This window comes from Brachyhypopomus gauderio, chromosome 16, assembly GCF_052324685.1.
Source record: "Brachyhypopomus gauderio isolate BG-103 chromosome 16, BGAUD_0.2, whole genome shotgun sequence".
Lineage (NCBI taxonomy): Eukaryota > Metazoa > Chordata > Actinopteri > Gymnotiformes > Hypopomidae > Brachyhypopomus > Brachyhypopomus gauderio.
The window spans coordinates 9,736,897-9,748,922 of record NC_135226.1 but is presented as its reverse complement, the minus strand read 5'-3'; the positions used below and the strand labels follow the sequence as shown (position 1 = coordinate 9,748,922).

The 12,026-nt window shown below is 43.0% G+C and overlaps 1 protein-coding gene across 2 annotated transcripts; it reads right to left on the bottom strand.

Annotated features, from left to right (window-relative positions):
- Positions 1–5,620: 5,620 nt before the first annotated feature.
- On the bottom strand, positions 5,621–11,739 carry olfml2bb (olfactomedin-like 2Bb). Of its 2 annotated transcripts, none has more exons than XM_076976404.1 (8): positions 11,317–11,739; positions 10,675–10,938; positions 10,421–10,528; positions 9,984–10,142; positions 7,843–8,035; positions 6,973–7,425; positions 6,648–6,824; positions 5,621–6,545 (listed from the first exon to the last, which is right to left on the bottom strand). In XM_076976404.1, exons 1-8 carry the CDS (start codon positions 11,464–11,466, stop codon positions 5,947–5,949), a joined length of 2,103 nt encoding a protein of 700 aa, XP_076832519.1. In that variant the 5' UTR covers positions 11,467–11,739; the 3' UTR covers positions 5,621–5,946. The 2 variants fall into 2 exon arrangements, with proteins under 2 accessions (XP_076832519.1, XP_076832518.1); XM_076976403.1 differs by having other exon boundaries at positions 6,973–7,428; positions 11,317–11,738.
- Positions 11,740–12,026: the final 287 nt, after the last annotated feature.

Here is a 12,026-nt window from a genome sequence, read left to right as displayed (position 1 = left end):
GAAAGCCAAATTTATGACAGTCCATTGATGGATCTAAGAAGCATTTTAAACATTTTTCCATGTGTGCTCCAGCCTCAATTGAAATCGCTAATTTAATGAAATATTGGCTTCATCATATTTTGTTGATAAACAGGTTCGTGGACAAGGACCAAATTAATGTTTTTATATACATATGGTTGTTAAGAAATGGATTGCAGTATCTGGTGGCTTCTCTTCAATGTGCCTGCTCGATATTTAATCAGCTAACTACCACCACTTGCTACATAGGCTTATGTGAGAGGCAGTCTATCTGGGCAGACATAAAATGTTGGGCAGGACCTTTTGTTGACCAACAACAAGAAGAACCATCAAAACCAACTTGATATTCAGTCTGAGTTCCCGTGATGATGTCACAGAATTTTAGTTTTTCTGGGGAAGGGTTGGCTGTGAGAGTGGTTCTCTTTGTAAATTTCAGAGCGGTGAAATGCCTGACTATTGAGTTAATGGAATCATGTGTCCTGAAATAATGCCTTGATGGTTTTTTGGGTCTAATTCAGAGGCACCAACCATCCAACTTTCCGTCATGCAAGTAGAAGGGAGAGATCTAGTGAAAGAAAAAAACAGATGGCTTTTTAATCTTAGTAAAATGCAGTCTTACTACTCACATCCCACTCACTATTGATAAGGAATAGCTTGAACACTGAACTGTATAAGCACAACTAAAATATCTACTGGATCTCAGACCCTTTTCTGCTTACTTGACTCAGTGCCATTAAACAGACACATGTTTTCCCTTTATGCAGATATCTGTGCTGAGTTTCTTTGTGACAGGGCAGCAAGACTTCTCAGTGTGTTTCATGCCTCCTCACACATAAAATTCGGGAAAAAGTGTTCCCATGATCCTAATCTTGATAAATCAACGTTGCGTCTGCTCTGAGCTTTAGAGTACAAGCTTTTAGAGACCCGAGTCTGAGAGGCATGCAGGGATAACAATCCCATAATTACTTCCATTAAGGCTGGCCCTGTGATGTTGCAGTCCTGATTTTCTGTGTTATTTCGAGCCGATGAGGGGTCAGGAGAGCAGGCAAGTGCCTATCTCTCTGATGACATGCAAGAATGTGCCCCGCAGGATCCTGGGGCAAGAAGGTACTGTGCTGACTTCAGTCTCCCACAGAATGTACACATAAACCACATAAACCACATAGTGTTTGTTTGTTTAGAACCCTATATTTCATGATCATGGATCAAAGTTCTCTCAAAATCATAAATATTTACTCTCCAACACCCTTAGCTATGTTAACCACATCACATTTCTTTTTGCTAATATACACCACAAACAGATTTCTTGTTGCAGATAAGGCACTGCTCTGCGTAGAACTAAACCCAAAGACTACAATATTGTATGGGGCCCAGCTATAGCCCCCTGCTGAACTCCATCCAGCTTGTAAGTATAATAGCTAGATAATTCAAACTCAAACTGCTGGACTGGACATTGTGTACCCTGACTCTGGATTATGTTCCATTAACACAGCTCTTGTAAATAGTGAGCGTTTATATTGCTTACTGATGCTGAGGTAGAGTTTGTTGAGTCTGATCTGCTCGGCCTCTGCTGAGATCCTCTCATAGCTTAATGAATAGAGCTGCAGTCTCTTGTTTCACCAATCCCACCTAGAGACCACTTCATGCTACAGGAGGGCTACAAATAGGGAAAGTGTCGACTGGATGTTTTCTGGAATGGGAAAAAACCCAGCAGCTCTGGGAAAGAGACTGGACCTTGAGGTTCTTGGTGGGGAGCTCAATCAGAAATCCATGACCAGAAACCTTTATCCTTATTGAAGACCTTTTTGTCAGGTTTCAGTAAATACTTACATCAGAAGAAAATATTTCCACAACACAGTGTTCTGCAAGCCATAGCAATAACTGAGCCAAAAAAGAGCATAAATTACAAAGTTCCACATAGACTACACAACATAAGGGTAACATAAGAGTTTCCCATTTCTATGGTGGTCTTATTTCTTTAATTAATGAATTGAATCTGTTTGTGGTTATTTGAGTGGTTATTTGAGTGGTAATTTGAGGTTATCTGCTTGTCTTGTATTTGACAAGCACTTGCAGTTCCCTACAGTGTGGTGACTGCTTCCTGTTCAGGGGTGGAACACTCTGAGCAAGTGCATCCAGCCTCAGATTCAGAGCCATCATGGAGACACCATAGTGTCATGGAGACACAGACACCATAATGGAGACACTGTAGTGTCATGGAGACACCGTCATGGAGACACCGTAGTGTCACGGAGACACCGTGCATGTGTAATCTTGACTACTATCAAGGGAGACACCACATTTGAAAAAATCTTTTATAACCGTGTATGGCGTTACAGCACGTGTTAAGGCACATGTTCATACTAGTCATGTCCATCTTTGACTAATGACACACCTCTAAGGACGCATGGGCCAGAGGATTTTCCACAGCTGCGCTTCCTGTTCATATATCATATTGGTCTTGAAAATTGCTGAAGCAATCTGAAAGAAATGTGAGCTTTTATCTCTCCCATGTCAGAACATATTTAACCTAGGTATTACATTTCCTTAAATCATCTGTACCACATCTTGAGTAGCATCATTCTGCCAGATGGTATTATTAGATTTCTCCTTGAACTACTCTGGGATACTGTGCTGTCCATATGGGCAGGAATTAAAGGATTATGCTCCTACTGTACAAAACCACCTTCTGATCTCCACTCTGCCACCCAAGGCCTTTGGTGTATATGTATCTCATAATGAATACAGAGCCTTGGTGAGCTTGGATGAGTTCTGCACAGGACAAAGGGTTTTTGCACTCAACACCTGTTTGCAAAACAGTGAGTTATTATGGCATGATTTCAAGAGAGGAATGGAAGTGTCGTTATACTGGGGATACCAGAAACCCTTAGCTAAAAGGTTTTCAGACCTAAAAGCAGTCAGTTGTTTTACCAGTGATATCTGAGTATTATCAGATATCCTTGGATTTCATACAAATAAAGTCACAAACAAAGTTAATACTAGTTGCTTAACACTAAGACTAACAATGCTTAACCATGCTTGAAGTGCTTAAGACTGGTTTTAAATGAAATAAGTAGTAACTTTTCATATGAAATGGGAGAGATGAGCTGTAACTAATTCACTAGGTTTCAGTGTTCTTTGATAACTCAGTGAGTTATCAGAGAAATGCTGTTTACAGAAGTGCTGTCTGGGCATGAGACAGAGAGCTGGAACTCCAGAGCTGAACTCCAGTCTCTTGAACTGTGTCTGCGAAGGTTTGGGTGACCACTGATTCCGTTGTTGTTTTTTATCAGTTCTGTCAGTTCTGTCAGTTATGTCAGTTCTGTCATTTGATGAATCTCCAGAGCTCCAGAGATCTAGTTGTGCTTTTCCATCCTACTCTCACCCTCTCATCCATGAAACCCGATTCCCTCCTAAAGTTTGCTGACTTACAGTTGCGCTTTGAGTTGCTGTCTGAGACAAAGAGAGTTGTTGCTTTCATATTGTTTTCACATTGTCTTCTATTGGAGCTGACAACAAATTAACTGCCATAGTGCCATAACTGCCACTTAAAGAGGAGTTACCTGAGGGGTTGGTGACTTAGCTGCTGATTCCACAACTGACCATAGTAGCATATTAGCATAGTAGCAGTTGATTCAGCAGTTGGGAAGGGCTGCACAGAGAACAGCATGGTTGCCATTATTGGCTATCCCAGGTAGACTGAGGGTCTTGCCAAAATAAATCCTGAGCTCATGCCTCTGGGGTTTCTCACCCCCCTTTTCAGGAGCTCTATAGGTACAATGGTTCTTCAGGCTCCCGCTGGCCTGCCGTCTGTCTGCATGAATGGACTCAGATCATGAGTGAATATCTGAATATAACTGCTGAAGTCATTACTTTTTATGTAGGCTACAGTTTGGCTCGGTCTGTGCAAATTCAGCATGAAATGTGAATACATTTCAGTACGGAACTAACATTAATATGTGATGGCACGGCAAAAAGAATTTACTCACTGAGGTGAAAAATGGCTATTAAATGAAAGAAGTTCAAATTAATCTCTTGGATTAATTATCGGTGTTGATAAGCTACGATGCTAGGCTAGACCACACCGCATAATGTGTAATGAGGAGGAAAAAACCTTTTGTTTAACTTTTATGAGCCTGATCTCCCACCATTTGGAAGTTTGTCGGTTCTTCTATATTTAATCCCCAGTGTCAGGCTTATAGAAGCAGGCCTGCAACATATTGTTGTTGTTCTACTTCTGAAGCTTAGTGTGGCGTGCAGACCTTCTCGTACTGTCTCGCCAGACGGTCTCGGAGGCTTTCCGCGTGAATACCGAGAAGGAAGTGGACGTTCCTCGTGGCATGAAGTGATGGAAACACTAACCATATGCTTCCTCTGATTACAGACATGGTTGCAGCAACAAACACCAGCGGGGTAAAGTGGTCAGAGGGATTTCAGGAACATTATGAAACCGGTGCCGATTGTTTAATTACACCAAATGGATTATTTATTAGTTCATGTTTATTTTACACAGTTACTTTATGCCCCAGGACTTTTCAGTCAGTCTCAGTAAATTGAAATTCGTTTTTTCTGTTTAGCAAGTTTTCTCTAGGTTGCAACAAACAAGTTTAAAATTAAACATTTCCAAACATAGTGTATTCACACAATACATAGACCCACACTGATTGCTTCCAGTTGTTGCTGTGATGTGGGAGATGAGACTTCTGTGTGTGAACACAACTTTAATGGAGCACATAGACGTGGCCATACATTTTCTGTATGATGAAAACTACTAAAACTGGTAGTCTAGACCCATAGCATCTACTGCCTGAAAGCGTCTCGTCACCTTCCTGCTGTTGGTTGTGATGGAATATATGACCCTTGTTATTTTTATGGTAGGATTATGTAATCCCTGGATGGATTATGTATTTTTCCTATCTTTGCTCTCCAAATTTCGAGGCTCTGTTCAGATTTGTTCTGTCCCACAGGGTTAGAGCTGTGAGGGAATTTGACAGTGATATGGCATAGCATATAGTGAACTGAAATATTCAGTATGTTTTGCATTAGATTTCTTTGAGATTTGAGATCAAGCCAACCTGGCTGCAATGTTTAGCAATGGATTCGCCAGGTGCATTTAGAAAGAGGGGTTCATCTCTCCAAAGAGCTTTGGTGTCAGCGCTCTTGGGGAAGCATAGTCTGTCAAATAACGGCCTTTTCACATACCCCTTAGTCTTTTAGAGTCTTAAGTTGTCAAATAACTGTAATTTTTTATGTAATATACAACGTATGATGACAGTGATCTGTGCTCATTCTCAAAACATAGTTTCCCCCTTAATCACTTTTGTTTTGTAATTTTGTTTACCACCCAGTTCTGTGATCTGAGCTTTTCGGTATCCAGATTGCACTTAGAAGATATACATTTCTACAGTTTCAAAGATGCAGTGTTTTTTATTCTTGGGCTGGCTCCTGACTGTGGGGAGTTTGTATATTCTCCCTGTACATGGAGTTCTAGTCCAAAGGTCTGCCGTCTCTAAATTGGTCTGGCGTGAGAGCTTGTGTGTACGTGTGTGCTCTGTGATGCATTAGTGCGAAGATTCTTGTTTGACTCACTTCATTATGTCATTCTATTTATTTTAAATTACAATATGTACAACACACATGTACCTTTACAATGAGCAGTTACAAGTAACTTTGTCATTAGCACCACAGTAAACATTTTCAGCTTCGTAAGACCTTAAAATCACTGGATAGCACCTTAGACAAACATATGTATTACATAATACATCCAGACAAACAATAAATCAAACAAAATAGTGGCATGTTATAAAAAATATATATATTGACTATGTAGACTGATCTACAGTCTACTGAGTCTTGTAATTATATTGCTATTTTATACAAAAAGTGCTGAACAGTTTTCTAGGTAATTGATATTAGTCCACATAGTAATTAATATGCAAATATGACATCATAGGTCACCTGACGTCCATTGTCCCATGCATACAGCATGCGGTCCTTTGGGTTGTAATCGATTTGTGTGGTGTAGGTGAAGTTGTTTACAAAAGGTAGCCGTGGCACCATTTGGGTGTGTGTGTGAGTGTCAAAAGCATAGGAGATGTTGGCGTTCATGCGTTCGTAGCTGTCCACAGCGTACAGCACACCGCAGATGACAAAAGAGTTGCCGTAGGCGTTTCTCCTCAGGCCTGTTCTCCAAGTGTTCTCCTTATGCAGGTCATATGGGTTGAGCTTGTTCAGGACAATCACCTCCTGGTGGAAGCCTTCCTCGTCTAGGGCCGGGTACACCATCCACAGGCCACCCTCGTCCACTGCGAAGTCGATGTCAGAGTGTCCCCTCCACCGCCATGGAGCCTCCTCCTCCTCGAACACGGCATCGTGCAGAGTGGTCCAGGCAGCCACATAACGGAGGCGCAAATCGTATCGGATGATGTCACGGGAGAAAGCCCGGTTGTAGTAGAAGGCGCCGTTGTACACCACGTGACCGGTGCCGATCCAGTTGTAGGGGAGTTTGTAGGAGTTGCTGAAACGGCCTGGGAAAACAACCAGAGACATCCAGATCAGTGCGTTGATATGACTGCTGGTACACATGAAAACCTTCCCCCAAAACCCTGATACTGCCAGCACCAACTCACCTTGCTTGAATGTGTCCATGTCACGGAATTCCAGGAGGTTGCTGCCATAGTAATAGTTTGTGACATAAATAACCAGGCCATTGCCTTTGGGGTCCTTCATCCAGGCTCCTTCGTTGCGGCCGTAAGTATTGTGAGTCACTGGGTCACCTATAGTGGCTAAAGTGTCCTTGCACACACCTACAAATTGCAAGGCCGCAGAATTACGTGTAAGAATACTTATTAATACATGTAAGTAAGAATAGGTGTGTAAGCATTGGCAGCAAGGTCAATATATGGTGAATAAGTGGTCAAATGTATCATGTATGAAAACTAGGTTTGAGTTTACCAGGATTCTTTGGAACCACTGCGGCTGCTTCCGTGAGACCTTCATCCCAGGTGAGGCGAGATTTCACTGCGTCCTTCTTTGCCACTTCTGTGGAGTTGAAGGGCGGTTTTGTAACCGTAGGAGGGCCAGTGATGACTGCAGCTTTGACGGTGGCTGCCGGCGGGGTGGTGGGGGTGGTTAAGGTCGTCAAGGCAACCATCACCGTAGTGCTGGTCGCAGTCACAGTGGTTTCCCTTGGCTCGGGTCTGGGCTGTTCTGTCGTAGCGACCACACTCGTTCCGTTTGGAGCAAGAGGCGGTCTGTTGACCTTTTGGGAGCTGGAGCTTGGCCTGAACAGTGGAGCCACGGTGGCTGAGGTCTGACGGCTGGTGGCTGGGGTGGAGGCAGGAAGCTTGTGCTGGTCTTGTATTATTAAATCCACTGAACCGTCCCCACTCAGGACATCATCTGGTGCTGCTATGAATGGGCAGAATGGGGCTAGACACACTTCACAATGGTTTGAAGGTCTCATTTTTTAAAGACTGCGTGTGAAGTTTGTTTATGAATGTTGAAAATCTCATACACAGTAGCCTCTCTTTTCTAAGCAAGTCAATAATAAAGGTTTGATTGTGTTAGCTGTGTGCTTTGAATTGTAGCGTCAAGCTCTCCACAGGAGTCCTTCGTGAATTCAGCCATTGTTATGATTTTTGTTCTATCCTAACTCCCAACACACACAAGGAACATAGACAGCCCTTGGTTACATGGCCACGGTGTTTGGAGCTGAAGCTGAAAAGCGCATAAGGGTGTGGTAGGACAGGACCCTCAGTAAACAGCTTGGTTCTGTCAAACCCATATCGGGTGTATCAGTGTACCCGTGTGTAGCTGACTCACCTTTTGCTTCTCCCTCCTCATCCTCCACAGTGTCGGCCTTGTAGAAGGTCACACGCCTGACGCTCATCCCATTCGTTTCTATGTTGGTCCTTTGGTTCTTTGGTTTTGGGGGTTCTGGGCCTTCAGAATGACTCCTCTTTAGCAGGGGTCGTGTGGAGCCCTCATTCCCTACAAACTTCTCTTCGTACTTCCTCTGTAAAGGACAAAAGGACGAGGGGCATAATCACTGCAGCTTTGATTTGGACCAAAAAGTATGAATGGAATAATTTGCATAAATATAGATAAAACCTTTATTTTTTTAACAGATGAAAAAAGATGAAATCTTTTTCATATTATTGATTTAAACTCTCCATTCTGTGGGCTGCAGTAATAACCTATTTCATGGAATAAGAGGGAATTTGTGGTGTAGATTAATGCTTTGAATGGGCTTCAGCAGCGCAGGCTTTGATCTAATAATACTGTATTGAGAAATCCACCAGGCTGACGCAGCAAAGTGGGAAAATACTTTCCACAGAGCTGGAGCTTAGTGCGTTGATCTGGAAGGTCAGTGAAGAACTGTACCCCCTCTGAATCCCATATATGAGTGTGTGTGTGTGTGTGTGTGTGTGTGTGTGTGTGTGTGTGTGTGTGTGTGTGTGTGTGTGTGTGTGTGTGTTAGTCAGAAATCTACACTGCACTTTTAGGCTTAGCGTCTTGTAATATTTTGTCAGTCTGCCTCCTCATTATGCATATTCTCTGTAGGACTTTGTATGAATTTAGGCTTAGTGGTTTCTTTATGCAGTTCGCAGCCTGTGTACATGGGTTCAACATGTAATTCAGTGCATGCTGTGTGCTGTAATTTGCACAGTCAATATGGCTTATGGCAAACAATGGTCTTGACTCATTTCAAGAGGAATTTCACCATTATTTTTAAATTTCAGTATCAATTCCTAACTGAAAAGTAAATAAAATCCTTAATTTTCTTCTCAGGAATTCCATTTTATAGTACTGTTCTTGAGAAACTTCATAATTGCTCGCTGTTTGTGTCTGACCTGGTCATCTTAAGGTCACTGATTTGAGCCCCGATGAAGCCATAGCCATCAACGACCAGGAATACAAGGAGGCTCCCTCATCAGAAGGGATGAAATGCCATTTAGTCACGGTCACACCAGCCAATCATGGATGTTGGCGTGCTTGTGCTTGCCAGTGGTGGTGAGCAGCTTGGGCAGCTTGAAAAATGCAGCTTGTGTTTGAGGAAGCATGTGCATGTGTTTGAGGCATGTGTTTGTGCTCACTGCATCTTCCGTCGATGGTAATTGTCATTCAACAAGGGATAGCTAGCTATGCAGTGGATAGGTTGGAAGACTAAAGTTTAGAGAAAAATTATAATAAAACCTAAATAACTAAAATCATAATAACAGTCAGAGGGGTCTGATGCATTTAAAGCTCAGAAATCTTAGTCATGTCACATAAAGACCACCTGTAAAGACCTATATAAATCACATAAAGACCACCTGTAAATCACAGAGAGGGAAGAAGAAATGAGTTCCATGCTGGAATGTACTGTTTATCATCAAAAGAATTAAAAGAATAACAGGAATTTAAATTACAGAAGCAACATATGCAGTATATGTTGCATTTATTCATTTAAATTCAGCAATTACATGCAATGAATTATTAAATGAATCATAGTAAGTGCTAAGTGCTACAATTAGTCATTATTGAAATATACCTCAGTGAGTCAGGTCTTGGTGCGGTGTGCGGGGGCTGTGGCTCACCTCGGCATATGGGAGTGGTGTTGGTGTGGTGTGCTGGGGGTATGGCTCACTTCGGTGTGTGAGGGTTGTCTTGGTGCCGTGTGCTGGGGGTGTAGCTCACCTTGGCTTATGAGGGTGGTGGTGGTGTGGTGTGCTGGGGGTTGTAGCTCACCTCAGCGTATGAGGGTGGTGTTGGTGGGGTGTGGCTCACCTCAGTGTGCGAGAGTCTGGTGTTGGTGGGGTGTGGCTCACCTCAGCGTGCGAGAGTCTGGTGTTGGTGTGGTGTGCGGGGGCTGTGGCTCACCTCGGTGTGTGAGGGTGGTGTTGGTGTCGTGTGCTGGGGGTGTAGCTCACCTCTGCGTATGAGGGTGGTGTTGGTGTGGTGTGCTTGGGGCTGTGGCTCACCTCGGCGTGTGAGAAGGCTGCGGCTGCTTTCTTCTGCAGCGAGGGCTCCAGCTCGCTCAGACGCTTCTTCTTGTCCAGACGCTGGACGCGGGGTGCCTTCCCCGGCCCTTTCTCTCCCCTCACACCCCCACGCTCCTTCGTCCCATTGCCAGGAACCAACTGCAGAGAAGAGACTCACTCGCCAAACTGTTTACGCGTGGCGCCTCGGCAGAGCAGATTACACTACTGTCCTTTATCCGATGCCAAAAACCATAAAAGTCGAGTGATATCAGGTGTCGTGGCAGCTGGTAATGAATGTGCGTTGGTAATCTGGCCAACAGCTAATGGAACATTAAACTAAATACATTTCAACGCCAGAATCTACCTGGCAATGTCTTTTATGTAGATGCTAAATCTGTTTAAATGTCATTTTAATTATTAAATGTGTAAGTGTTTACTTTTTCTATGTTGTCCACACGTTCCAGAAGCTTTGTGGTAACTGCGTGCAGCTTTAACAGATCCATCCCATATAAAGCCCCCTCAAGGACATCAGTTATGGCAGCAAGCTGTCAAAAGCACAAACGGCTCCAGTCAAAATTGGCGTAACACTAATGAGAGCAGAGCAAAGAAACTATTTGCTGGATTTAGTTTGACAACAATTTGAGGAGGACATATTCTCCACTCATCTTTTCACCTCAGTAGAGATGTTTACCTTGATGTTGTTCCCAGCCTCCTGGAGTTTCCTGAATCTAAAGTCTCCTTCACAGGGGTTGAGGGCTGAGGGTGGGGCAACACACGCACACTTCTTGCAGTTGGGTCCCACGGTTACCGTCTCCACGGTGTAGAAGTCTTCACGCTTGGCGTTGCCCTCTGCGATGCGCTTACAGGCGCTGCGGCTGAGTGGTCTCACCACACACTTACAGCGGCAGTCTGAGCCTTCCGACACGGTCTTCACTTTGTCGTAGTCTCCTAGAAGCTGGAGAGTTACATTAACACCCTCGCACAACAAATCAGTCTGAGGGTGAATAGGCCTATACTTTATTTAAATTAATTAAATTATTAACATAATTAATATTGCTAACAATTTAGTCTGTATAATTTATGTAAAATGCATACCTTCCGTTAACCAAGTGCCAGTTTATAATTCTTTATAAATTACTTTCATGCTTTAGACATCAGTATACAAACTCAAAACATTTAAATGTTCATTTATGTAATATTTTTATATTGGTTAAATATTTAACATCAAATCATGTATTACTATTGAAGGTTCCTAACAGTACAAACAACCTACTAAATCTGCATTTTTAATCTTGTAAACGTGCTGTTTGCAGTCAAACAGATATTATATTACCTGCGTTAAAATGTTTTCTTGATTGTCCATTTCTTCTTCCAGCGTGGCCCTGTTATCTTCTGTCATCTCCTGGTGGTCTGTGTCCTCCACACTACTCCGTGCCAGCGGTGTGCAGAGCCACATCAACACTAATAGCCTGGATGAGAACATCCTCCTGATGTCCCACACACTCTCCAGCTGGTGTGTATTGCCTACAAACCTCTTCTTACTCGATAGTCCCCAAACCTTAGTGTAGTATTTTAACCTTCAGCACGCCTCACATTGCTTTATTAATACTCCACTAGTCCTGCTCTGGTGGCGCAATGCCGAACCTGTTTGACTTCTTAAAAATGAATGAGTAAATAAGTCTGTCTGCTGTTTCGAGTCAGGCTGGTTGTGTCTTCTCCTCGGATGCTGATGAATGGATATTTTAAAGGTCAGCCGTGTGAGATGAAGTAGGTGGGAAGAACCAGCGCGGCACACAGGGAGGAGTCATCATATTATGGGCCGCACGGTCAGTTTTTTTTTATATTTGCATGTTTTAGCGTAGGTACCTGTAGAATAGTAAATTAAAAACTAAAAGAGCGAACTGCAATTTTAAATATGTTAAGTAGATCAATGCATTGTCTTAGTTAAATATTCAAAAGAAAGTCGACCGTTCGGTCCCGTTTCATTAGCTAACTTTTTTCTTCCGTAACAGACTGTAAGTCCAGACAGACTGGACTAAATGA